Consider the following 27,979-nt stretch of genomic DNA (forward strand, 5'->3'; position numbering starts at 1 on the left):
CAACTTTGAATTTTAAAAGTTCACAAACTTTGACCAGTGCCTAAAGGTATAAGAGACGAAAAAAAAATCTACCCTTAAAAAAGGTGATTTGATATAAATACAATAACCTCATAACAGTAATCGTCCCACATAAATTTAAGTTTAGTTAACTAATTAACTTTGTCAATTTCATATTATTGAGTGTAACATTAGTAGAAAGAAATGCAAAGGTGCTAATGTTGGAAAAGAAGTGTTTATTTTCCAGTGTTATAGTTTAGGAGAAAATACCTCATACCGGTGTATAACAAGAATGTTTAATGATAAATGGTCAAATCTTACCATTGACTACAAAACAGTTGAATCCATTGTTTGAAAATTTAGAAAGGTAGAAAGCGTTTTAAATATAAAAACAGGTGATTGGGTAATGTACGATTCAACGACTGTAAGTTTTTTCTTTGAAGTTTAAGGAGCTTAGCGTAAATCTATTAAATTAAATCAAAAACAAGTGCTTAAGCAATTTAAGGCCCAACGATTTTCTGAAAAATTTTTTGTTTAGTGAGAACTGAGAAGGGTACGATCTATAGCGTGGTACAAATAAAAATTGTTTAGCGCAAAGCTCTGAATTTTCTAGAGTTTTTTGGGATCACTGATTCCGAAAATGGCATTTACTTATTCTGATCAGGCGGTCTTGCTTTTAGATATTGCGAAAAAAAATTGTTTGCAATAACGCAATTATTTGAGTTTTTTTTGCTGTAGTGAGTAGTGACAAAATTGCTGATTAAGAACATTGCAATATACGCCAACGAACCATGAAAAAAATGTTTTGCGACTATTTCTGATCAAAAAGTTGATGAAAATAATAATTAAATGAAAAAAAAACATTGTTTTTTGAGTCATTTCCATCATTCTATGAAATTCTAACTGAAGAAACATAAAGAATTTTAATAGAAAATTAATGAAATTCTATAGATTTATAGCTTATTGTCTATTTTTCAACATATTCAAATATCGAATTAATCCGATAAGAATTGTTAACGCTATGATTTTTAATTAACGAACACGCGAAAAGCATATTTCTTCGGCAAAGGGCTACACATAAGTTCGATAAAAGTAATTTGACATTTTATTTTGACGTTTTTTTTTACGCATTGGTGCGTAGAGTAATTTTTGACGTACTAGTGCATAAAGTAATTGTTTTTTTAATGTTTTCTTCGGTAGTAGAAAAAAATGTTGTATGTTATACGTGTGTAAAATCCTTTTTTTTATTCATGGAAATTCTGGAGAAATTTCCCATTCATAAAAAAAGGATCATTTTACACAATTGTTATATAAATAGCTATTTTCTACTACCGTGCGTAAGTGCTCACTTTACACGTTAAGTTAAAACTTTTGCCACTAGTGAACACTAGTGCGTAAAGTAAATTGGTATTTATGATTGTTTTTATGCTTTTTTCGATAGTACAAGAAATTTTGTATATTACACGTGTATAAAATGATCCTTTTTTTATGAATTGCGACAATTCTTATGAATCGTTTACACACTTGTTACATAAATAACTATTGTCGCAATATCTTGAAAATGGACATGATTTTCAGTCTCAGCACACCCAAATTACTAAAGAAAACATATCCAGATTCTTTGCACAACCCACAGAGCGCCAAAGTGGCTGCTTACGAGTGTACTTTGTCTCAAAAAATCAAAAAATTTGTAAAAAATATTGTACTAAATGACATCATTTTCAAAATATTGTAATGCGCAAACTCACCATTATGTCAATTTTTTACAAGGATATTTGGCAGTGTTGTTATACTCGAGAAAATTCTGTAAAGTTTAGGTAGAAGTCAGCAGTTCGATGATAATTTCTGGTTTTCACTTTGAATTTGTATGTGAATGTCCTATTGTACAATAATTCTATTACTAATATGAAAATAATTATTCTATTTGATTATTCTATTTTTTCAAATTTTTTATAGACACGCTTTTGATTCTAAATTAAAAAGCCTCTCCATTAATCCAACTTTCATGACCATCGGTGGGAAATTAAGGGAATTATACCTGTTCTTCTACTTGGGAGTTCTATTAATTTTACACATTTTTTCATAGTTAATTTTTTACTCTGAAAATATTCAGTTTTTCAAATTTTTTATAGATACACTTTTTATTCTAAATTAAAGACCCTGTCACTAAATCTAACTTTCATAAAAATCGGTGAAAAAATACGGGAATTATACCCATTTTTCTACCTGGGTCACTCACGAACTGTTTGTATTATTTTTTAAACTTAAAAATGATAATGATCCCGCATTTAATAAACAGCAACCACAACCCAACCCATTGTTTTTATAAGAATTATGTAACGTAAAACCTTCATTGACTAAAAGAATATCTAAGAAATTAGCTTCGCAATCTGGCATCGCTGTAGTTATTAATTTGATTGTCCTGAATAGGTTAGGTCAAGAATTCGACAGTAAACGTTAACGTTTAAAAAAGTGTTGTTTTTTTATTATTACGTTTTATTTATTCAATATGGGAATAAAATAAAAATATTTTAGATTACAATAAAAGTGATAATACCACAGTATATAAGTAAATAGGAGCATAAAATCGTCGTCTATATACAACATAAATTTCCGTGTTTTTTTGTTTGTTAAAAAATGGTTCATCTAAAGATTTTTTTCATTATTTATATTAATCTATCAAAGTTTATACGATAAAATTTCATGCAAAGGGTAGGGATCAACCCAATCTCAAACCCAACCAGCCCTTACGCTTTTAACTTTTATGTATAAAATTTAAGATGGTTACCCTTTTTAAATAAAAAAAAATATTTAAACAGTTTACATAGAGTAATTGTTTAAATATGTTTATATTAGTCTGGCTAAAAAGAAATATAATTTTATTGTCATTTCTTTTGGGTTTATTATGGATAGGTAATTTTCTGAAATATATTAAAAGTGCCAATTTTTTTGAAACTCTTTGGGTTTTAACTGTATTAAACTTCTTCAATTATTACTTGCATAGACTATTTTCAGTAATTTTACAGGTTTCAAGCGTATTTAACTTTTTTATTTTTTGCTTAAATTTATGTCTAACTAGTGGCAACAAAATTAATTTATTTTTTAATTATATCAAAAATATTGGTAAAATGTTGATTTTTAGTCATTTTATGGCTTTCTACCGTATTTATCGACGCTATTATTTAATTATGAAAATTATGTCATATTTTTTGGGTTTCAACGGTAATTTATGTTTTCAATCATCCGCATTGAATTTTTTTTTTACTTCATGGACCTAATTTCATTATGATTCTTCGATCTACTATGTGTCAAATATAGCCAATTTTTGGAACCCGACATTATGTATTGTCGATTTTGTGCCATTTTTGGATTTATACTTCATTTATATTACCAATTACTTTAATTATTTCATTTTTCAATTTTTTTGCTTATTTCGGGTAGTACTTAAAGCCTTCTAGAAACGTCGTAGTCTTTATAACATCGTCTTAGTTTGACATCCTGTACTACTACCAATTTGCAAGGCAATTAAAAAATTATTAGAGGTCACTTACCTTACACCTCGATGATTGGTTTAAAAAATATTTTAAACAATGACCAAAACAATAAAATAAAAAGTCTGTTCACGGACAATTCATACTTATGGGTACCACCCTATTATTGTTTACGATCGTTAGATTACAGTAAGAGATAGCGAGCTCACTGCCCAGTCAAAGACCTCGATCTATCATCATAAATATGTTGGTATTATCCGCTTGGTGTGTCTCATTTTACCTATTATAGCTGCCCGGTTTTCAAATCTGACTTTTATTAGAAGATTTACGGAAAAAAATGCTTACTGACGTGTCAAAAAGTACAGGTATAAAGCAGCGTTAAAAAGCCTGTTTTGCTTTCAATCTTACGTACGATCTTACAACAATTTGACAATAGTATTTTACGTCCGATTATTACCGAGCAATGTTATCTCGCGCCATATTTGGTCGAAAAGAGAAATTTTGTTCTTGTACCTGGTATTTTTTAATTTGATTTAGTGCTTCATCCATTTCAGCGGATCTGACCAGATATAAAAAGGCTTGAGGATGTTTTTTTTATACGGTTGAATATGCAATAATCTTCATTCTTCTTAAGTTGTTAATTAATTTATTGCGTGACGATTTAGTTTTTTTTTAAACTGTTGTCATATTTCCATCTGCAATTCCATTTGTTGCCAAAAAACACTTTAGATATAAATTTTGAGTAAAATTGTGAAGAAAACAAAACTCTTTGAATGTTCCTTCCAAAAAGTATTTCTAGGAAGTGCCTCTAACAGGCCTGGAAGACTTTAAAAATTACATCAAATGTCTGGAATAAAATAAAATCTGACCCTGGAACATGCCAAAAATTTTCAATCATCTGGAATAAAATTTAAAAGTCTGGAACATTTATAGCTGTCGAAAAAAATATGTTATTACTTTCATGTTATCAATCATGATTTTTTATCTCAATTTACATATTATATGTACTAAAATCTAATTGAAATTCAAAAATAGTGTATTAATCAAAAATTTTCAAAATTTTTAATAACGAAGTATGAATTATAGCAACTTGCTAGCATATTTAAATAAGTTCCTAGCTAACATATTTAAATACATTAAAGTAATTAAATCATATATTTAAAAAATTTACAAACATAAAAATAGATAATAAAGTCAAATGCAAAATAGCAAACTACAACAGCGGGAAGAGTTGGGAGTACCTTATAGCATCTCCCGGTAGAACGCTTCCAAGTTGTAGTACATATTTTGCTAAGAAGTCATTTTTTAAGTCTAAAAAGAAACGTTTTTAAGGTATTTGTCGATTTCGGACTAGTCGGCAGGTGATTTTACATTTTACGACCCTCGTATATAGGAGATTTGTTACCCTAGGTAATTTTAGTCATAGGTCGAGGTAAAATGAGGTTTTGGCGATTAAAATAACGATTTAAAATGACGATTTCTCCAGAATAAAAACAAATATAAGGGTTAGAATTTTTTGAGTTGCAAAATGTCGCCAACAAGAATTTCTCTGATTTATGTTGCCAATAAATCGCAGTGCTTCCTTCTGGAAAACAAAAAGCCTACTTAATAGTACCTGATTGGAAACACCCCAAAATGGGATTCCATATTTAAAGTGGTACTCAAATAGTGCAAGGTAAACATTTCGTGCTAATTGTGGTCCAAATTCCTCCGTAACAAGTCTAATAGCAAAACAGACAGATGATGATTTCTTACTTAAGGTTAAAATTTGGTCTTCAGAATTCAGCTTACCATCAATAAGCACGCCAAGAAACTTAGTCACTAATGTCCAACTCTAATTTGTCCAATATTATAGCTCTGCAAAATTACACTTGAACTCAACGATGGGAGTTTTATTTTTTAGTAATTTAATAACATTCACCATTATTTAGTAAATTTCAAATCGTGTCCTATAATCTCTTGAAATTTTACTAGATCACTGTTTTTCCAGGATGTCGTTAGCAAAAATGGTGAAAACTTCAAAGATTTTAAGACAGTTACGGTCATTGATATAAAGCAAGAATAGGACTGGACTCAAAACAGAGTCTGAAATCTCAATTCACCACAACCTGAGAGCGCTCCTCAAGATAAGATTTAAGTCAGGAGTGTGACTCACACCAAGAGCCAAATCGTTCAAGTTTTGTGAGCAATATTCAGTGATCCACACAATTAAAAGCCTTGGACAGATCACGGAACACCGCTGCACATTCTCACCCTGGTATATTAATGATGATGATTAATTATATCGAGGACCGAGAAGCAGTATTTTAATTTTTTCTTGTTTTCTTTTCTGGAAATAATAAAATAGTTTTATAAGATTTTTGACTGATAACACCGAAAACAACTTTTAGAGGTTTTAAAGATTCCTTACCTCCAGTACAAACACGTTTTTTCCCACCTTGACTTGGAATGCTAAAGCGTTTATCTCAGCAGTGATTTTAAGGATTTAAGGACCGGGAAACAATGATTTTTTAGCAAAACTGAGCAAAGATCAGTTAAGACCTTTTTCTTTATCGCCTGGAAAATAAGGATTTAAATATCAAAGCGTTGATGGAAACTTCTATGAGTCATGACAATTAATGTTAACAAAGTCCAAACAATGTTTTTCCCCTTTTATCCGCTTAGAAGCAGGTAATACAGTATTTATCATAGCAGTGTGTTTAAAAGTTTGACAATCCAGAACCATCTTATATTTGCTTAGAAGTGATCAAATATTTGTCTGAGTAGCTATTTTAAAGATTCTTTGACCCCAATACAGTTACAAACTGATTTTTTTCTTATGTTGGCTTAAAAAATAGTAAAATACGTAACTTAGAAGTAATTATCAATATTCGATGAATTAGAACTAGTAAAATACTGTTAATAAAATTATTTTGTTGGCTTGAAAATGGTAAAACACTCATTTTACTAATGATTTTACCAAGGTTTGAACCAAAATTAGAAAAAAAAAGCATAAAATATTAACGCATTGAAAATTGACATTGTCAAGCACCAAAGCTTTGCTTTTTTCAAAAATGACTATGAAAATATTCTTTTGAATATAAGCATTTTAATACCTACCTACTTAGAAAATGCGAAATACAATGATATATCCATAACATTAGAGGATGTAAGTGGCCATGTTACATTATCATAAAGCTCCTTTCGAATCAACGCAGCTCTATTTTTATTACCGAGGCCCATGCAAATGTTGATGTCCTAAACTATATAAGCAGCAATCAACTGCATCAGCATCCAGTATCCAGGCAGCATCTTTATATTTACTTTAAACCCAATGCCCTGTTTAAAAGACTTAAATAACAAAACCAAAAATGTATATAAAAAAATCAACTTTAATAAAAAATAACATCAGAGTATCAATCTCCTGGGTTAAAAGACATTTCGGAATTTAAGGAAATTAAATTGCTGACCATCTTGCTAAAGAAGCTATTGATAAAGACGTATCCATTTGTGGATTATAATTCTATGACGTATTTCCTTGTATTAAAAAAAACAATAAACCTACAATTTGGTGAATATAAGGCCAATAACTGTAATTTTTATTCACTTACTTCAAAGCAATCAACTGAATATACCAAGTTTATTAGAAGTAAATATGAATAGAAGTAAGATGAATGTAGTCGTATTTATGTACAATAATACAACTACTGTTGACGATCTAAACCATTTGCCCTTTGTCAGTCAAACCACTGGTCATCCACATTTTTGAACGAAGAACTGGCAAAAAAATGAATCTGCTACCAACGAATGCATGTAATTTAGTAGAGAAATGTCGAAGGAAGAGAGTAGATTTAATCATTTATTAGTTACATGTGGACAAATGGTGGAACAAAAGCTTTAATTAAGTTCTCCTATATGTTTTACCTTATGTTACGATCTTTACCTTCCGATCGGTCCAGTGTTGTGCATACATAAGTGTCCATGTCTAAATCCCCTTACGTAGAGTAGATAACATACATATATGTAGATTAGATTGATTAGGTAAAGGTAGTGGCTGAATGAACTATGTGCAAAGCCAAAAAAAAAGAAGTATAAAATATTTAACTCAACTGGGAACTAAGCAGAATAGGAAAAGTTTTTGCTCATATTTAATAGAGTGACGACCTAGAATCAATTCAAAAATTGTTATTTTTATTTGATTCTTATCATTTTTCTTAACTTGGAAGTGTGATAAGATATTTATCCTAAATGTAATTTAAAAGGTTGTGAAGTTCTTCTTTTATTATCTTAAAAATAGTGAATTATCTGGTGATTTTAAAAATTCAATCAGTAAATTTTTTTTAATCCTTGCTAGCCTAGAAATGATGAGATAATTATCTTAACAGTGATTTTAAAAAGTCGTATGCCCAGAACTATTAAAAAAAAGTTTTTTTTTATAATTGCTAGAATGTTCAACATTGCAGTGATTTAAAGATTCATTGACAAAAAATCTTTTTTAGCTTTAACCCTTTAAAATATATAAAATAAAAATCTCAAGTGTGATTTTAAACTCCTATCATTAAAAAACATATTTATATTTATTGCCGTTGCTAACTTGGAAATTAAAAAAGATATTTTTCTAAGCAGTCAGTGGCTGAGTATAAAAAATTGAAGGAAAAACTATATTACTTCCTTCTATTATTTCTAGGATATATTTTTATTTTAGCACACTTATACAGGGTGTTCGAAAAATATACGGAGAGAAGGTGAAGAATTTTTTTTTATTTAAAAAAAAAATTATCGCCCTGTATCTTGAAAACTGTGCATTTCCGGACCCATGTTTATAGAAACTTTTTCTCATATTTTTTTACAAGGATTCACCCATTGAAATATCTCTGTCTATTTTTCGAACACCCTGTATATGGTATTATTGACATTACTTCATATCTAAATGCTCCCTGGAAATATTATGTTTGCTTTCCAATCATAAAATTAATCTTTTTTTTCATTATATCATCAATGATTCCGTATGTTACCTCACTTTCATCTAATCCAAACCAGAAATTAATATCCCTGATAAGAAGCGAATAAACCCCGATTAATCCAAATAAAAAATCACTTCCTACCAAAAATTCCATCACACTGCATGATCCCAGAAACGTGTGACATCGCAAAACATCGATTACGAAACCCAAAACAACAAAAGTTCGTATATACCAACGACGACCCATTTCCACCAGAAACATCTTTATCTCTCTTCCAGATAGAAGAAGAAGATGGGACTGGCACTTCGACTGGTACTTCGGAGGACGACGTCATCATCATCAGCACCACCACCACCACCACGAGCATTCTTCACATCTTCGATACCTGCAGTACCGTTTCGGTCCGTTGCAGGGCTCAGTCTCGAGACGCTTTCGTCGCCGTCGCACGTTGTTCTAGTGGTACCGCACGTCTGGTAGTCGTCGATCGAGAGCTGGTGAACGCCGCCGTGGTGTCCATGGGCTTTGGGGTTCATCGAAACCCTCGTGACGAAGTCCAAAAGGTACCAAGTGGTGACGAGTCGGTCGAGTGTCTTGAGCAATTGTTGTCGTACGGGGAGGATATCGCCCCCGGGGGATTTAGTGTGCACCAGGTGAATAATAAGTCGTTCTTATTAAGGGGGGTGGATTGGTGAATAAGGATTTGTGAATAAATGATTCAAATATGGTGCAAAATTAGCTTTTTTTCAAAGATTTTGTTTTATCCTTAATCCTCATTTTTTTAAATTAATGAGACAGGAATTTTTTTAAAAAAAGATGAATAATTTTTAAATAATAAAAATTTATTTTTCAAAAAAAACACAATTTTAAATGTTTTAAACAATAGATAGCTTTAATTAAATAAATTGTTCAATTTGCTCTATTATTAAACTTAAATAAATAATTGTAAAATTTAAAGATTTTGAAAAATATTTAAATGACCGATTTAAGAAAATTAAATTTAAATACACTTTTTTTATCCTTTTAATGCTTAAACAATTTTTTAATTTACGTTGTTCTTATCACTTTATTTATAGAAGATTTTAAGAAATATATTAATTGTATTTTAGTCATTTAATTTAATTAACTAATATAAACGCTTTTAATTAAAGAAAACAAAATTTAAATGTATAATTTTTATCGCCCATTAAATAAAATATGTATTTTCATTTTTTTAATCCCTAATTATAATTGTTTAAATATAAATAATTCGTTATGAACTTTAGGCTTAAACAACAAAAGTACTTCTTTTAATTTAAAACAAGAAACTCAATTTGGTCAAAATTTAAAACCCAAAGCCTAATATGTTTAATTTATAAATTCTCTTCTGGCTTTGAAAAAATTTTATTAAAAAATTTATCATTTAAATATTTAAATAAATTTCATTAAAAAAGAATCAAATTTAAATATACTTATTTGGCAGTACTTAGAATTACGTGTTTTAATTAAATAAATTGTTCGATTTGTTCTAATAAATTAAAAAATTTAAGGTATTACTTTAATTAGAATTTACAATTCAATTTAACAATAAGTATACAATTTAATTATATATTTAATATTAAAAATATGGATTGAAATTTTAAGAAAATTATGCTTCTGCTATTTTAATGCTTAATAATTTAATTTATCAATACTTTAGAATTTTTGATTTTAATTAAATGAATTGTTCAATTTGCTGCTATAAATTCGTTAATTTTAGAAAATTTTTTAGTATTAATCAAAAAATTAATTAAGACATAAATAATCAATTTTGATCATTATATGTTGTAAGAATTATTTAAAATAGAATTTCCAATTTTATTAAACAATTAAATATTAAAATTATAAATTAATTTAATTATAGCTTCTTTGCTATTTAAAAGCTTATTAATTTAATTTATTAATATTTCACAGAATTGTTAGCTTTAATAATTCATATTGTTGAATTTGCACTTATAAATTTATAAATGTTAAAATTTAAAAATAGCAATTTAATTACACAATTTAATAAGAAAAAAATGGGTTGCAATTAAAAATAATAAAATTGTAATGTACATTTTCTGCTACTTACATTCTTAATAATTTAATTTATCAATACTTAGAATTGTTGGTTTTATTTAAATAAATATTTCAACTAGCTCCTATGGATTTATTAGTTTTACGAAAATTCAATTTCAATAAACTTGTTTTGCTATTTTAATACTTAATCATTGAACTTATCAATATGTGCTTAGAATTGCTGACTTTAATTAAATAAATAATTCAATTTGCTCCTATAAATATATTAATTTTAGGAAAATAGGTTAAAATCCTAAGAATTATTTTAATAAAATAAAATATTATAAAAATTTGAATTTAATTAAAAAAATTAATTTTACCTTTTTGCTATTTAAATGCTTTTTAATTTAATTTATTATTATTTTACAGAATTCTTTGCTTTAATAAATTAAATTGTTGAATTTGCTCTCATGTACTATCAATTAAAATGTAAATTTTACGAAAATTATTTTTAAAATTAATAAACTTATCAAAAATGTACAAATTAATTACACAATTTAATAATAAAAATTTTAATATACTTTTTCTGCTATTGTAATGCCTAATAATTTAATTTATTAATTGTTAGAATTATTGGTTTTCATTAAATAAATAGTTAATTACTAATTAATTTTTATAAATTTATTAAATTTCGAATATAATTTTAATGGTTATTAAACTTAAGGAAAATGTAATTAATTTGGATTTCTAAAGATTTTAAGAAATATTATAATTAAGCTTTACAATTTAATTCGACAATGTAATATAAAAAACAAATAGAATTAATCAAAAATTTTAATTAATTCTATTAATGGTAAAAATAGTACTTTTACTATTTCAATGCCTAATTAAATAAATGTATAAATACTTAGAATTTTTTATTTAATTAAATAGGTAATTTTAATATTTTTTAAATTTAATAAAAAAATTCAAATTAAAAAATTATCTTAATCGTAAATTAAACAATTCTACCAAAATTAGATTTAATTAAAAAAATTATAATATTTCTACTATTTTAATGCTTAACTTAATTTGAATTCCTGTTTTTAATTAATTTAAAATGAACAGGAAATTTTTCACAAAAAATATTGAATCTCTAACTTCAATAAATCAATTTTATTAAAAAAACATATATATTTGATTTAAAATATTAAAATTTAAATACTAATTTTAATAAAAATACTCATTTCATTATTTATTGCTTAATTCCTACCTTCAATTTAATAATCATTAAAGCTTAAATCTAAAGTTTATTAAATATATCTTAAAGTTTATTACCTGATTATTACTAGAAACTCCTGGCTTTAATTTATTAATTATTAAGAAAATGTGACTAGGTTGTAACAAAATAAAAAGTTAAAATAATTGTAACAACTCTAAATATTTTATAGTGAAATAAGCACTAAGCTTAAACCGCTCTTAACCAGCTAAAACCCAAACAAAACCTTCCAAAAAAATCAATTTTAGAAGCGTGTAAATAAATCTTTATCAAAAAAAGGTTAAAAATTCCTCTCTGCCTTCTAGGAACCCCAGTGCACTACCCTTAAAAACCTAAAAGCACCCAAACTACTCGCTCTAAAACATCACTACCCGGTGATGTCCGCTACCATCTACCACAATTCGCATGACTCGGTCGATTTCGTGCACCCCATGGATGAGAAAGTGGAAGCGAAAGACTTTGGAAGCGGTGCGAGGGTTGTAAAGGTGGAGGAGGCGGCCCGATTGATCAGGGGACCTCAGGATACCACCGCTTTGGTAGGCGACAGAGTACTTTTGAAAGCGACTTATGTGGGTACGCCGGAACCATTGGTTAGGTGGACCAGAGCGGTAAGTTATATAAAATATAATTGTTTATTTTAGCCAGATAGATATTTATACATATATTATTTCAAAATCTAAAATATATTATATGAGATATCCAAGAGGAATTATTTTCATTTTCGCAACTGACTCGTAATCCAAATTGACTCATTTTAATCACATAGAAAAAGTAAGTTTTTAAATAAATAAAAAAATATTGTATTTTCAAAACCTGATGTATAAGATATATGAGTGGCGAGGAGGCTTTGTTAACATCATTTAATAAATATAAATGATAAGTTTTCCCATTTTGTTCATCTTATTTCTAATGCATTTCTGACTTGTTTTCCGGAAAAGACCTACTCTAGTAGAATAGGTCAGGCCAGTATGGTAAATTGATTTGATGAGGACTTGCAGAGCAATAACTGGCTGAACAATACGGGATAATATTCAGTTTTTTATTGAACCTAATAAAGAACTTGATGAACCGCATTACTTACAAGAATATATAAAAAAAAATGTAAATGAATATCAGACAGCAATAAAAGCTGCACAGAAAGCTAAAAATGACCAATTAATTTCTCACTCTCTTAACCCGATGAAAATAATGTGTAATTTTATTAATGAGTTTAGGGGCATCACTAAAGCTAAAACTACTCCCAATATAACACCCCATGAATTTAATCATAATTTTTAAACATTTGCAATGACCTACTCAACTTAATCTCACTGTAGGCTTGATCAAAGGAATAAAAATCTAATACTAGGTACTCTGAGAAAGCTCATAAATCTGTGCGCAGGAGAAGGAGTTTTTCCTGACGTTTTAAAAACTGTTCAAAATATTTCAGTTTTAAAAAGGGTCACCCAGATCTAGTATCTAATCTCTTTGTCACCTACATTTTTAAAGATATTTGAGAAATGGTTGGCTGGAACACTTCTTTGAGTCTACGGGCTTTTTGAGCAATTTCAGTTTGGCTTCAGAAAGGAACTAAATACTATGCAGGGTATTTTGAAGATAGTTATTTACATCCAGGAAGCTTTTAAAAAAAGGAATCATGTATTATCCAATTTGATTTAAGTAAAGTCTTTGATTGTGTGTCCCATGAGATTCTCATTGCTAAATTAAGTAAATATAATATCAGTGTCTGTAATATTTCCTTAATAAAACACTATCTATCAGACGGCTAATAGGTAGAGAGAAGTGAAGGTGTTAGGCACGTAGGAATTCTCCAGAGCTCTGTGTTGGGACCTTTACTATTTTGGATATATATATCAATGATCTACCACTATCATGTCAATTTGCACAATTCAGTTTTTTTGCTAATGACACTATAGTCTCATCCTGCAATAAAGGTTTGGTAACAGCGTTGGAGGGTTCGTGGGCCTCAGTAATATACTCAGGCAGAGTAATGGTTCCATTCAAATAAGTAATTTTTTAGCCAAAATAAAATTTGCAACCAAAACCCAGTCCTTGCTTTTTGCAACCAGAGATATTTCTGATGAATTAGAAAATGCATACATTGCTAAGTTTATAGGTATTCTGCTGGATCCTGGTCTAGTCTGGGATGCTCATACCACCCAAATAAGTGGCTCTCAAGCAACATATTTTTCCTTCGTGGACTTTCATCCTGTGTTTCCACTTTCATTTTAAAACAAGCATATTTTTCTTTGCGTCATTCTCACATTTCCAATGCCATTTTTCCTTGAACCCATACTGGAGAAGCAAAGAACGTTTTCAGACTGCAGAGAAGAGCCGGTCGTACTATATCAGAGTTTCCAGACAGAGCGAATTGCAGACAAACCTTTGTAGATTTAAAAACATTAACATTAGTAACAATAACTTATTTATGTAAAATGCAGTATGCACAAATTTTAAACTCATGAAGGTATTCATAATATCAACACATGCCTAGAGAGAATATTGCCCTAATCTTCGATAGACTGGAGAGGTGCAGCGATTACCCATCATGTCTGGCAATACATTTCTTTAAAAAATTACTTCTAATAATTTGAAATCAAAGAAGTTCTTTTGGTGAAAGAATATTATTTCTAGGAGGAATATCTTGGTGCTCCCTTATTGTGATAGTATGCCAGCTCTTAAGAGTATGATGTTTTTCTTTTCCTGTGCTTTATGATTTATTAAATATTTATTCTTTTACTTTAATATCTTAAGTCTATGCATCTTAATTATTATTACATATATCAAACCTAGAGTTAACTTTACATATGTATTTTATATTTTACCTATTTTTTTTTATATTAAATGTACGGGAATCGTCTCATCTCGTTGCATCGTCTGCGTAGCATAATACTTTAATGGTGGCGATCCAATTTACAGAGTTCACTTTTTTAATATTTTCAATGATTTGATTCATAATAATGTTGAACAGGGTAGAACTGAGGCTCTCACCTTGTCGTATGTCTGTATTGATTTGAACTTCCTCAGACATTCCATCGTTGGTTTTTATTCTTGTTCTACTTCTGCTAGTCAGTTCTTGCAAAATTCTTTGGTACCGGTAATCGATATTGTTCTGGATTAGAATCTTGATTCCATCATGTAGTCGGACCCTGTTGAATGCCGAAATCATTTGGCGTAATATATATATTGCATCCATCATATTGATTTATTGAACCTAAATCCTCACTGTTCTTCAAAAATTGACACCATGAGAATGTTAGATTTGATGATGATTTTAGAAGAGCTTAAGGACCGAGCTCAATAGCGTTATGTTTTTAAAGTTATTGGGGTTACTTTTCTCTCCCTTTTTATGTATAGGTATAAACATAACTTACTCTCCATTGCCCCATATGATGTGTTCATTATTGTTATTATCGGCTCCAGGAGTTTTTCGGTTTTTTAACTTCTATGTTGTCGATCTTAATCTCTTTCACTTTCACATTTTCAATAATATATCTAAAAATATGGACTTTCTTTTATTATTTCATAATTTTTCTCCAAAATCTTAGCATTTTCTTTAAATTTTGAAATATTTTCGCTGTTTCAAATCCACTTAAAAAATATATGTTCTTAATGTCAAACACTCATTTTCAGACAGTACTTATAATTTTCAAATTTTCCTACTTCCTCTGATATTAAATAAATTTTTCAAATTTATGATTCAATAAAATTTCCGCAAAATTATAACCAATTACAGACTCATTATTGGTTTTGAAAATGCCACACGAAATGGTTGGTAGTTGATGATAATCATTTAGTGCCATTAAGTATTGTTGTTCCGTTACGAGCGACACACGCAACGTCTCGCAACTTTATATACGTAATAATGTTGTATGACTAATCTGAAACCATTTGAGCGGCCGATGATTAAATGGATTTTCACACCTGTGTCCGTACTCTGTAATTTTCGACTGTTGAAAAATTACTTTAAAAGTTAATTATTTTAACTGTTATTTTGTGCGAAAGTGCTGTGCGGACTTCGAACAAAGCAAAATCGTTATCGTGAAATTCAGTTAAGAGAGGAATAGGAGATTCTTAATAAGGAATAGTACCTATATTGTAATTAAATTAAATTTTTTCATTGTAATTAGATGAACTGCAAGAGAAAACACTTTAGTCACTAACATCAATTTTCATTCTTATAGCCCCATTTGAGTTATTATAAAGAATCCAGATAGCAAGGAAATCGGAAGCAAAATGGTAGAGCGTACAATCTTGTATAGACTTCTTTCTCAATTTTGAGCTTTTACCTAAACCTCTATCAAACTCTAATACATCTCATTTTTACTCCAGATTTTTCTATTAATATATGTGTTGCTAAAAGACAAAATTTCTGTGACGTAAACATATAAAAACCGCAAACAAATTATCTTTATGGCTACCGTCCCCTTAAGGAGAATCCGTAGTAAAACCTTATAAAGAACAAGATCGTTTTGTTCGGTTATTCTAAACTGGCGACCATCTTACGCACTTGCCATAATATATGGCTTTAAGGACATAAAGTTATGTTCACGGAGGCATAAAAAATCTCATATTAGATCGCGAACACACCGTAGCTTAATGTAGATATGGTAACTTAATAGGTTGATCATGAAACTTATACTTTGAAAGGTTGTTCGTTGGACGCGGGATCTTATTTCCTTATTATTATGGGTTTGTTTATAATTGGCGATATTGTGGGATGGATCTTATCATATATTTTTTTAAAGACAATATTAAAAATAATGCAAGGTTTCTTATAAATAGCAGAGAAACGTTAATTAAATGTATATCTTATATTGCAAGATGCTGACTATTGAAATATCAGAAATGCAGAGAGTTACGAGCCGAAAAAAGAAAGCTTAAAAATTAAAAAAATTGGGGTAGTCAGCAGTGCGTAGTTCTAATTTTTCATTGTTCTATTAAGTATGAGTTAAAAATCAAGATGAAATTCAAGACACTTCGGGCATTTACTGTTAGGAAAGTTATAAAATTCCGATTCTTGCCGGAGATATACGAGAAAAACATTTAAATTTTTTTGACTCGTATTTTAGAACCTTTCTAAAAGCCTGTCGAATTTAATAGATTCGTATCTCCCAATAAAAAATCAGAACTATTTTCCTTTAGACAACAAATGTTGATATCTACTGGATATCTCGATTTTTTTGATTTTTATGATTGTCAAAGAGGCTGGCACATCTCGTATATTTCTCAAAAATACTCGATGTTTAATTAATTTTTTAGTGTTAATTATGATAGAAGTATCTTTCCAGATACTAGTTGGTTGCGCTGTTGAGTTTCGTACCAAAGCGATACGTCTTTGGATTTAGTTTTGCGTTCTTCAAATGGGAATATCTGGAATTTCTAAGCGTAATATATAAAATTTACTGAATTTAACCGATTCGTAAGGCTGATTTACTAGAGCCGGGGAAAATAGAAATCATTTTTCAAGATTTCGGTTTTTCTCCGATATCTCCGGAAAGACTTAGAATTTCAGGACTTTTTTATCGGTAAATGCTCGAGGCTTGTGGATTTTAAGCGACTCGTCATTCTTACTTAAAAAATCGGAATAATTTTTCAAGATTGCGGGTTTCCTCATATATAAGAAATATAATATATATAAGAAAATATCCGGAACTTTAAAATTATTTAACATAAATCCGGAAATTTGTGAAATTTAACTGACTAGTAGCTAGTAGATATCCGAGAAATATTAAAATTTATTGCCTAAGGGAAAGTAGCTGTGATTTTACGTTGGGATTTAAGAATCAGTTTCATTCGACAAGCTTTGGGCGTGGTTAAAAAAGATTTGAAATTCCGAGCCTTTCTGGAGATATCCGTGAAAACCAAAGTTGTAAAAAATCGCTTCTATTTTCCACGGCTCTAATAAATCAGCGTAAAAAAAAATTAAATTCCCAGCATTTTCGATTAATACGAGAAATGCCGACCTCTTGGACAAATTTGCGGCATTTAGCCCTTAAGAATTTGAAAAAAATTGAGGTATCCAGCAGATGTAAAAAAAATCAAAATCTGTTGTTGTTTTATAGAAACTAGTTTTGATTTGCATTGCTCTAGAAAGTAAAAATTACGAATTGGTTAAATTGGACTAGCTTCGGGGATGACCGTTAAGAAAGTCTTAAGATTTAGAGCCTTTGGATATCTGAAATAAACCGAAATCTTGGAAAATGGTTTCTGTTTCCATGGTTCTTTTAAATTAGCGCTACAAGTCGGTTAAATTCTCAAATTTTCGCATTTTTTACATAAAAAAGTTAAAATTCCGGATATTTCCATGCAATCTTTACCGAGAAAACTCGGAATATTGGAAAATAATTCTGATTTTATAAGTAAGAGTTACGACTCGATTAAAATTTCGCAAGATTTTTGTATTTGGCATTAAAAAGAAATTCCGAGTATTTTCAGAAAATCCGCGAAACGCCCACCTCTTTGACAAGTTTACTGCTTTTGAAGCTTAAAAGAAAAAATTGAAGGTATCCAACAGATATCCTAGAAAAATCAAAATCTATTGTTCTTTAATGGAAGGTAGTTCTGATTGTTTATTGCTCTTCTAGTTTATAGTAAAGTTAATAATGGATTAAATTTGACAAGCTTCGATTAGGAAAGTCTTTCTCGAGATACCCGATAAAATGTGAAATCTTGGCAAATGGTTTCTATTTCAACGGCTTAAATTCGGCAAATTATGGTCTTTTACGTTTAAAAATTTGAAAATTCCGTATATTCCTTTATCGAAATAACACGCATCTTGGAAAATAATTTTGATTTTTAAATAAGAGTTACTAGTCGGTTAAATTCGACAAGATCCCTGCACTTACCGTTAAAAAAATAAAAGTTCCGTTAAAAAACATTATATAACTTAGATAGCTTAAATAAACGGTTTACAAAAATTTTAAAGTAAAATTAAAGAAAAAATTTAAAAGCACCAAATATGTGACATACTAAGCTGTCAACTTTAAAATACACTATAGATTAATGAAAATTAAATCAAGGGTTTATTGAATTTTGGAAGCTCTTAAGGGAGAGTACAAGTTGTAGTAGATGGAAAAGAACTAAATCAATAGTTGACTGAAATATAATATAATAAAGCCTTACGAGCATCCATGAAGTCCTATATTGATGTAGAGAATAAGGTTTATTTGCATAAAAATACTGAAAATTCTATACATCATGGGCAAGAAATTTACGAAATCTATACAAGAAAGAAACAGAATTCCGAACATTTTGAATTACAATAACAGTTGTTTTTTTGTTGTAACTACTGAAAATTGGGAATGTAGGTTGATTATGTTTGGTAGCACGTTTAACTGCTCCACTCCGTCTGCTGATTTCAGTCATTTACAATCTACTTCTTAAAATATTCGTATTTATGAATTAAATCATGTAGATGTATTATCATCCTTAAAACACTTTTCACTGAACTCTGTGTATCCTTTTTAATGTATCACTATGTACAAGCACTTTTCCCAACGTCTCCAAACAAGCAAAAATTTACCCCATCTTTACGTCAGGAGAAAAGAAATGGTGAAAGAATGATGAAGAATCTTCATTTTAACCAACTTTTCGAAGGCCTTTAAAACTTGCATTTATAGCTGTTTTTTCAGTGTAGATCAATAGTTACTAATTTAACTTTTTTTTTTTTTAATTTTCAGTTTCATTTGAAAGGTGATGACTTTTTTATCAAAAGTGGCCATGGAGGTTTTTTTGGAAATACAACCATTTTATTTGAGTTATTGCGTAATTTTGTATTGGATTGAAAAAAATTTGATATTGTCAAAGGCTTTAGAAAAATCTTTTTAATTGATCTTTAGATTAGATTAGATTAAATTGTTTATTTATAAAATAATATAGAAGAGTTGTACTTTTACAAGTCAAAATACAGTTTTTTTATATTATTATAAAATAGTTTAATTATTAAAATATAAGACATTACACAAATAGTAATAAATAATTTAACATCATTTCTGCGAAACGCATAAATTGCAATTATTAACTTGATAACATCTACATAGATTTTGCTAGATTTGCAAGACTAGGTTGGTGAATGAACATAAGTTTCATAAAATCTATAATATAAAAATTATAGAAAAGTTTATCTTTTGCTACTTATCAGATAGACCGCAATTTGCGGAATCAATGGGTTCACATCATCTACCTATATTCCCTCAAGTAGTGCCCCAATCTTGCTTCATTTTTGTTCTTGATTTTTATCAATTTCCACAAAAATTGACATTAAGTTTTTTGTTGCATCCATGCAGCTGCAAGCAGATCTTGATAGGGTTTATGAATTGTGTAAAGTTAATAGACTCCCACTTAACCTTCAGAAATGTAATTAAAGATATCAATTTTTTTGCTCAAAAATAAGACAGACTATGGTTACGTTATAAATGATATTGCCCTTTTAAATTGTAAATTTGTTCGTGACCCAGAGAGTCTGTGTTCATATTGATGCCATCATAAGATCTTCTTCAAATACCCTAGGCCTCATTATAAGATCAACAGAGCTATTTTCAAATACTTCACGTACTGTATGCACCTTTGTTGTGGCCCTAAATTATGCGATGTATATTAACAGGCTCGCTCGAATCAGTTTAACGAAAATTCTACAAATATGCTAGTTTTAGGATGGATATGTATTAATGCATTGTTTCTTTTATTAATCTGCATATTAAACAGGTCAATATCGTTATTGCATTGTAAAATATTAAACCACGAACAGGCTTGAAATAACGGTGCATTTCTTGTTAAGTCTAAGTAGGTCTATTTTCTAAATAAAAGCGAAGGTGTTTCTAGTGTGGATAAAAGAGACTAAAAAGTACAAGTACAAATACACTTAAAAGTTGAGCTGCAACAATTGTATAGTTTAAATTAAAAAAGCTGGATGCTTAGAAGAGCACAGGGCCTTAAAAATAGAAAATTAAATCTTTGTAGGAGTAACTGATGTCATACCCCTTTGGAATCATACGCCATCAATTTTAAAGCATAGATATGTTAAAAGCCTACACTGTACATATTCGGGTTTATCTATATGGACATTATAGTACTACACCATTGCTGCATAAAATAATTTAGACTTAATTAGACTATTGCATAAAGAAATAAACCAACCATTTTCAAGGAAAATTTAACAATATAAATATGTAGGTTGAATGTAAGTCAGTTATAATCCCTAGATTCTTCATAAAGTCTATATGTTCTACAGGGATGTTACCTAACCTATAATTATAATTTTGTCGTTGTGAATATTTGAGATTGGCATACATACTATTTTCTTAAGATTCTATGATGCGAAATATTTACTGACATAAATGACACTCAGATGTAACAGTACTAGTGATATCATTGAAAAATATGGAAAAGGGCAAGATTGCTTCTTTGAGGACCACTATTCAATTTTAGATCAAAGCTGGTATTAATTATGGCTATAATGAAAACTCACAGATATAATTTATTGATTTCTGCATTTACCGCCAAAAATTAAAACTGTAAATCTTAAATCCAAGAAATTGCGAAGTTTTAAAAAAATAGTGTTCATTCCTTTATTAAAGTTCTTTTAAGTAAGAGTTACAAGTGGTGTAAATTCAAAAAAATATTCCTGTATTTCCTGTTAAAAAAAAAGTTCTTCACTAATCCCGAATACATCCGAGAAAAACCGAAATCTTGGAGAATAGGTTTGACTTTTCCATGCATCTATTACCAAGAAATAAGTTTATATTTTTATTAGTCAACTATTTAAACTTTTCAATAACTCTAAATAATTCATCAATGATTGTTTTTAACGAGAATGAATCACGTCGAGTCAAAAGATGCACCTTGTGAAAACCATCAATTTATATTCAGCTCGTGTATACACCGTTTTTATGTTATTAATTTTATACGCCGATGAAAGTTGTTTTATTTTAAAATAGACTATACTGAAAACAGTCGTATTTAGGACCCCAATGACTCGACTAATTACCAGTATAAATTTTATTAAATGACTATTATAACCATAAAGGGGATTTTAATAAGGCAACGTGGGATTTACAGAACCAAGTTACGGTTTCTGCTCATTAGTTTCTTTTTTTAGATAAATGTACCGTATTGGTGTAGGAAGTAAGTTAGGTTAGGCAGCAATTTCTCATTGGAAAATGTATAGGTTTAACTCAAAACTTTTAAAAAATTATTTGTATACTGTACAGATAATTCATTCTATGTCGCAATAATTTTTCCCATGAAATATACATAATAAATTTATTAGCATCGTATATATCGGATAAGGATATTAATTTAAATCTATATACGTACGTAAAATGATTTATATACCCAATAAATAATTAATATGTTTGATTTTATAATGGAAACGTAATAATTATATTGTAGCAAAGGTTAACAAAACTACTCTCATAAACTACTAATTGCTCCGATTGTAAATAATTTACGTCTTAACTATTCATTAAAATGAATATATCCGTTTTCCAATGACAAATAACAGTCCCATATGTTTATTATTAGTGTTAATTGTTTCTAAAGGAAAAGCTAGTTTGTTTATGTGAGAAAATGTGCTGTATTTTAAGTTTTTTTTTAAGGATCATTTTAAAAGGAAAAGATGTGTATTTTTTTATTCGATTTTTGTGTTTTAATTATCTTAATACAGTCAAAGGCCTGAAAACCTCAGTAAAGATTTTATAATGGTTTTAGTTTTATTTAAAAGCTGATCTGTAAAACGGCCTTGGAAGTTTTCTTGGGAATACAACCACTTTAAATTTATTGAGTAATTTTCTGATGTATATTATTGGTTAGTTTTTAGGTCTCTTTGCTCTGATTTCTTATTTAGTCCTTCTCTGCAATTTATCTTGGTCACATGTTTTTAATGTGGTGTCATCCGCAAATTTAAGGTAACTTAGGCTTTCGCCGTTTATGAGGATACCCTTTTCTGCCAGTTTAGTTTTCTGAACATGTTCTCCATAGTCAATGTGAATAGTTTGGGGGACATCGAATCTCCGTGTTTTAATCTTCTCTTGTGATAGATATGTTTGATCATGTTCGTATACCTATCATCGATTCTTGCGTTGCTTAGAGCATTTAATACTGCCCATATCTCTATTCAGTCGAAGGCTTTTTCATAATCTATCATTGAGACCCAGAGTATTATGTTGTACTCATTAACCTGTTTCATTTTTAGAGACTATAATTTACCATCTTCCCCTGGGAGCTTTATTATGGTGCATGTATTTGAAGGCGTTTTCGATCTAAAATGTCGTTATCTGATCCTCTATTTCTAACCTTGAATAGTTTTCCACTGTTTTTTTTACTTTTCTCTATGTAGGTTTATAAGTCTATCTCTGTTAACAAACGTTTACAATGATTTGAACATGCCTCATATAAATTGTTTGCGGACCACTTTTCATCAGTGTATGCTTTAACTTCAGAGAGTGATCATCACTATGATAGACCATCATTGTTTCAAAGTTTCCATTTACCGATAAAGTAGAGGTCAGCTCTTAATCTTTGAATATCATCGATGTCTTTATAAAGATTTCTGAGATTGATGTAACTCAGAGTCCAGGAACACATGGCATATCTCCCTGGTGGCTTAGACCCTTGTGGCTAATATTTAACAAGTTCATGCAGAAATGCTGCAAAATTGAATTTGTCATCTACAAGAACCAAGGCAATCAGATTGCTATCACTAATCACTTAAAACCGAATTTTTTATACCTTGCATTTTGCATTCCACAGGAACATGGACTATCAAATCATTTGACAGTTAACCAGTAACTTTACAAATAAGTTCACATAAATAATATACAATTAAGTGATAAATATACATCAAAGTAGAACGGTATGCTGTATTCACACTCATTTTCCCAAAGCATTTTACAGAATCAACCATAATCTCTTAAATGAGAAATTGCATGCTCAAAGTATCTGTGGTATCCTACTGTCCTCTCTTCATTCCTCAATAACTAATAGAAAACAGATAAAACTCCTGAAATTGATGTCAATATTTTCAATCTTTCTATCAATGATATTGGCTTGTATTTTTATTTAACATTACCAATTTCTGTCATATGCTGATTACTAACGGAGAAAATATAATGTGTAAATTTAGCAAATAAATTAAATCTAGATTGTGATCTGGGAACTTTTGACCAACATTTCTTTTACCAAAAAAATCCTTGGATAAAAATCCTGCAATATATTTGGATCTGCACCACTTAAAATTAAATATTTCTTCATCAGAAACCACCTTTTTCTTTTTCATTCAATAGCTTTGTTATTTGTTGTTTTCCTTCGTTTATTTTTATCCTTAATTGTTTTTAGCGTTTCTCTTATACTTAAGTTTTTGAATTTTCTGTTATCTGCTCTTACTCTTTTCCTTATTGTCTTCATTTGTGATGTAGTATCTTTGTTATTTGTTCGATCCCTTAATAACGACGTTCGATGTTCAATTAGTTATTGTGTTTCTTGACTTAGATGGTGTTTTGTTCGCTTTTACTGTCTTTTGTAGATCTTTTGCTCTTTTTGTGTTTATAATATTTATGTCTCGATCTTCTTGTATTTGTTCTCCTACAATCTCTGCATATCTTATTTTTTGTCATATTATTTCCACACCGACTCATGAAAAATATTCTATCATTAGGAACTAAGGAAATTTTAAGACCCATATTCTGTGAAAAAGACAGAATATTATGTAGATCAAAAATAAGATGAGGCCCAAAACAGACCCTTGGGTACACAGTCGGATTTTCAAAAATCTAGGATTACTTTGAAAGCTGATAAGTTTGATGGAAAAAAATCCGATTGCCATTGTCCATGATGCTAATATGCAAAATATAACAATTCTTTACATAATTTAACTGTACTAGTCAATATCTGGTTCAATAAAATTGAGAGTACTTATTAAAAGCTATAGGAGTGTAGTATTAACTTAAAAAAAAATGTTTTACAGGGCAAAGAACTGAAAAACGATGAACGCACAAGCATCACATCTGGAGATGGAGTTTCCTGTTTGCTGCTGCAAAACATCACCACAGATGATAGCGGAAAATATGACGTCACAGTTGAAAACGACTATGGGGGCGATGGCCAGTTTGCCTCGGTATCTGTTGAAGGTTAGTATTTATTAAATTTTAATTACTTGAATATCAGATTTTTTTAAAACGTGTATGTTTTTCTAGTTTTTTGATAATTAAACCTTAATTATCCTTTTTCTATAAGAAAAATTAACATTTCCTTGACTCAATTGACATTTCAAGTTTCACACCTCCAAAAGATAGTGTTCATATGAAAGCTTTAAAAAAACTCATCGATCGTTATATCTCTAAGAAATTCAAGAATCAATGTCACCTAAAAATTACCGTCAAATGCAGTAACCGGAGAACACTCAGGTAAATTCGGGGTTTCCTTAATTCCCATGGCGAATTTAAGGGTTGTTCCAATCTCTGTAGGTGTTTTATAATGTATTAGCCTAACCCCACAGATCGGAAGATTGTCAATAATTTGAAGGTGACTTGGCGGTTACAACTCCATCTAGTATTAAATGTTTTCCACTTTACCGATTTTACTTGCGTAGTTTGAAAGTGGAAGCGAGGGCGCCCCGTGAGCAAGTTTAGCTATTCTGTATTCTGGAATAGATAATGTTATTGCAAATTTGATTTCAAGTTTGCGAATAAAATCATGCCTATAACTGTGCAAATTTTCACGCGATTCTGTATTATGGTTCCTCAGTTATAAGCGAATATGGCGACAGACATTCAGATTTATATACGGGTTGGAGAATTGAAGAATACTCATTGTCAAAAATAGTGGCAATACCGCTTCCTCTCGTAGATTAGCTGCTGCCTCCAGTCGTCTGATAGGGATTTGTTGCTTTTATCTTTACAGATTACTCATTTTCCTGTACTGATTTTCCTGTGTGACTGCATGCTGCCCTGTTGAATTTTAAAGCACTATTATATTTTTATCAACTTTCTATGGCTGTTTAAATGTGGTTTCAAATTTTGGGACATGTTTTTGTCTTCAAGATTGTCACTAATGCCACACTAAAGTGGTTCAGGAGCAAAAACGACAGAAAGAAATAAATGGTTTATAGTACCCTAGAAGTGGATTCAACACGATCAAGTAGAAAAATGGGTATAGATATTTCAAATATTTAAAAATTCAGGAGATATTTCCCGAATATCGGTGGCGAAGAATGAAATCCTCAAAAATTGAATGTTTGGGCTTGTATTTTGGTTGACCATATTATAGGGGCATTTCTTATTTAGGATACTTTAAATGCCCCAAAATGCTTTGTGTTGCGGCAAAAAAATTCTGCCATTCAAATCCTCTCAGATTTAGACTAGGGAACGATCTATTTTCAATAAAATGACTGTCCTGCTCATAATTCGGTAAAAGAATTTTTAACAAACACTTTTCCTAATTATTAACGAAAAATATGGGAAAATAGTAAATAGAATGAAGGCTTATATTTCCCAGTATAACTTCCAATCAAACAGTCCACAGATGATTGAAGTAAAGATCATGAGGTATCTAACAAAAGTCATGCCCAGACGAGAATAATGCATGAAAAACAGAAGAAATATATAACTCAAATTCAAGAGCAATTTATTCCCTAAATTAATTATAGGATGGATAAGGATAAATAGCTATGAAATCTTGCATCACATAAGACATTTCCTGTTTGTTCCTTGCTACACTATACTAGGATGAATTGTAGAATTGTGGAGATTTTAAATATCCTACCACTACTGTCTCTCTATATTGAAGAAATTAAGTGGTAATAATATAACCATTACCTGTGTATTAAGTTGCGAGGGAATATTATTGAAGGTGCCAGTTTAACCCGAAGTTCTTTTGGAAGATATTGTTTAGACAAAGAAGACCTGTTTGAGCCTAATAGAAAATTTATATTTGTTAAGTTTTTTTTTAATTTTATTCTTGTATAAAGTTTAACATTTCTTACTTCTACCAGAGTTTATAATTTATTTTAATTTAAATAACGCTTTAATTTTATTATGCGATACACATCATAATAAACATTTTAAGATTACGATTCTATGTGGGTTGTACAATCTTGAACTTTCGTGTAATATTTCGCAAAATTTCATTGCACGTTATATAGTTGCCCCATCAAAGTAAGCCGCTTATTAAGGTCGTACTAAAAACAACGACGTAGCAGACCAGAGGCAGATTGAACGAAATTCATGCGTGCACGTTGCCCTTTTTTACGTTTAAGCACCGCTCTATGCGTAGTGATTGATTCGCCAACCTGTATACTTTTAAATTTGACTTGATATTTGAGATAGAGTATCCCAGAAATATCTAAAATTGTTTATATTCGTGAGAAATTTGTGATATATTTTTTTTGTTATCCGAGCATCTCATACCCTGGGTACTCACGAATATCTGAATAAATTGGGAGTTTAAAAAAACAAATTCAGTTTTTATTAGAAGAAATATTTTTTTTAGCACAAAAAGTCTTGAGGAAAACATTATATAGTTTTTCATTAGATAATTAAAAAATAAATAAATTATTACATTTTCTGTTTGACAACAATTTTATTAGATTTATTATTTGTAATTTATGTCTACATTTATTTAATAATTTATTAGTATATTTGCCGCCCGAGATGGTCTTTGACACCTTAATTTTTAAGAAAAGGGATTAAAAATGCGTCAAACTTTATATTCAATTCTTAGATGTTTGATGTGGTAATTTATTTATCCGCCCCTTTGAATCTACCGCCTAGCGGTTACGCACGCCCTGCTAAATCAGCTTTATATTTTTCTAATAACATTTAAATGCCATATACCGGTGATATATTACGTTTAAAGTTTCTTATACAATGGCACAACTATAATAGTTTATTATTAAGAAATGAATCCGACGCAAAAGGTCGGTAGTCTGATTAAACCAAATTCAGCTACTTGCGTGCCGTAATTAAATGATTTAAGGTTATTCCGCCGCGAGCGGCAATTACGGCCAATAAATAACTAGCGAATAGCTTTCGCGCCGGGATATAAGTGCACTTAACGAATATAATATGTGCATTTCTCTTTACAATATTATTAATTGTATTACTTATTTTTAAGCTATAAATTTGTTTGTACCGTTGATTAATGAGCAGAGGGGCCTGCGGCGCCCATCGGATCTCTCGTTATGGGCGGTGGCCGTTTGTACTCTGTTTAATATGCGAGAACGGTTTACCTTTGCGCAGCTGGATATATTTTTATGAAGGATTTAGAGCACTTTTTATCAG

The 27,979-nt window shown here is 29.7% G+C and overlaps 1 protein-coding gene across 1 annotated transcript in view; it reads left to right on the top strand.

Moving 5' to 3' along the window:
* Positions 1-27,979, top strand: part of LOC126735716 (nuclear anchorage protein 1-like) — a 178,206-nt gene that overhangs the window by 123,852 nt on the left and 26,375 nt on the right. The window contains exons 52-54 of the mRNA XM_050439795.1: positions 8,710-9,081; positions 12,008-12,310; positions 24,667-24,829. Of these exons, the coding sequence (XP_050295752.1) occupies positions 8,710-9,081; positions 12,008-12,310; positions 24,667-24,829 (838 nt within the window). The remainder of the gene's footprint in view (positions 1-8,709; positions 9,082-12,007; positions 12,311-24,666; positions 24,830-27,979) is intronic.

The sequence above is a fragment of the Anthonomus grandis genome, chromosome 4, assembly GCF_022605725.1.
Source record: "Anthonomus grandis grandis chromosome 4, icAntGran1.3, whole genome shotgun sequence".
Lineage (NCBI taxonomy): Eukaryota > Metazoa > Arthropoda > Insecta > Coleoptera > Curculionidae > Anthonomus > Anthonomus grandis.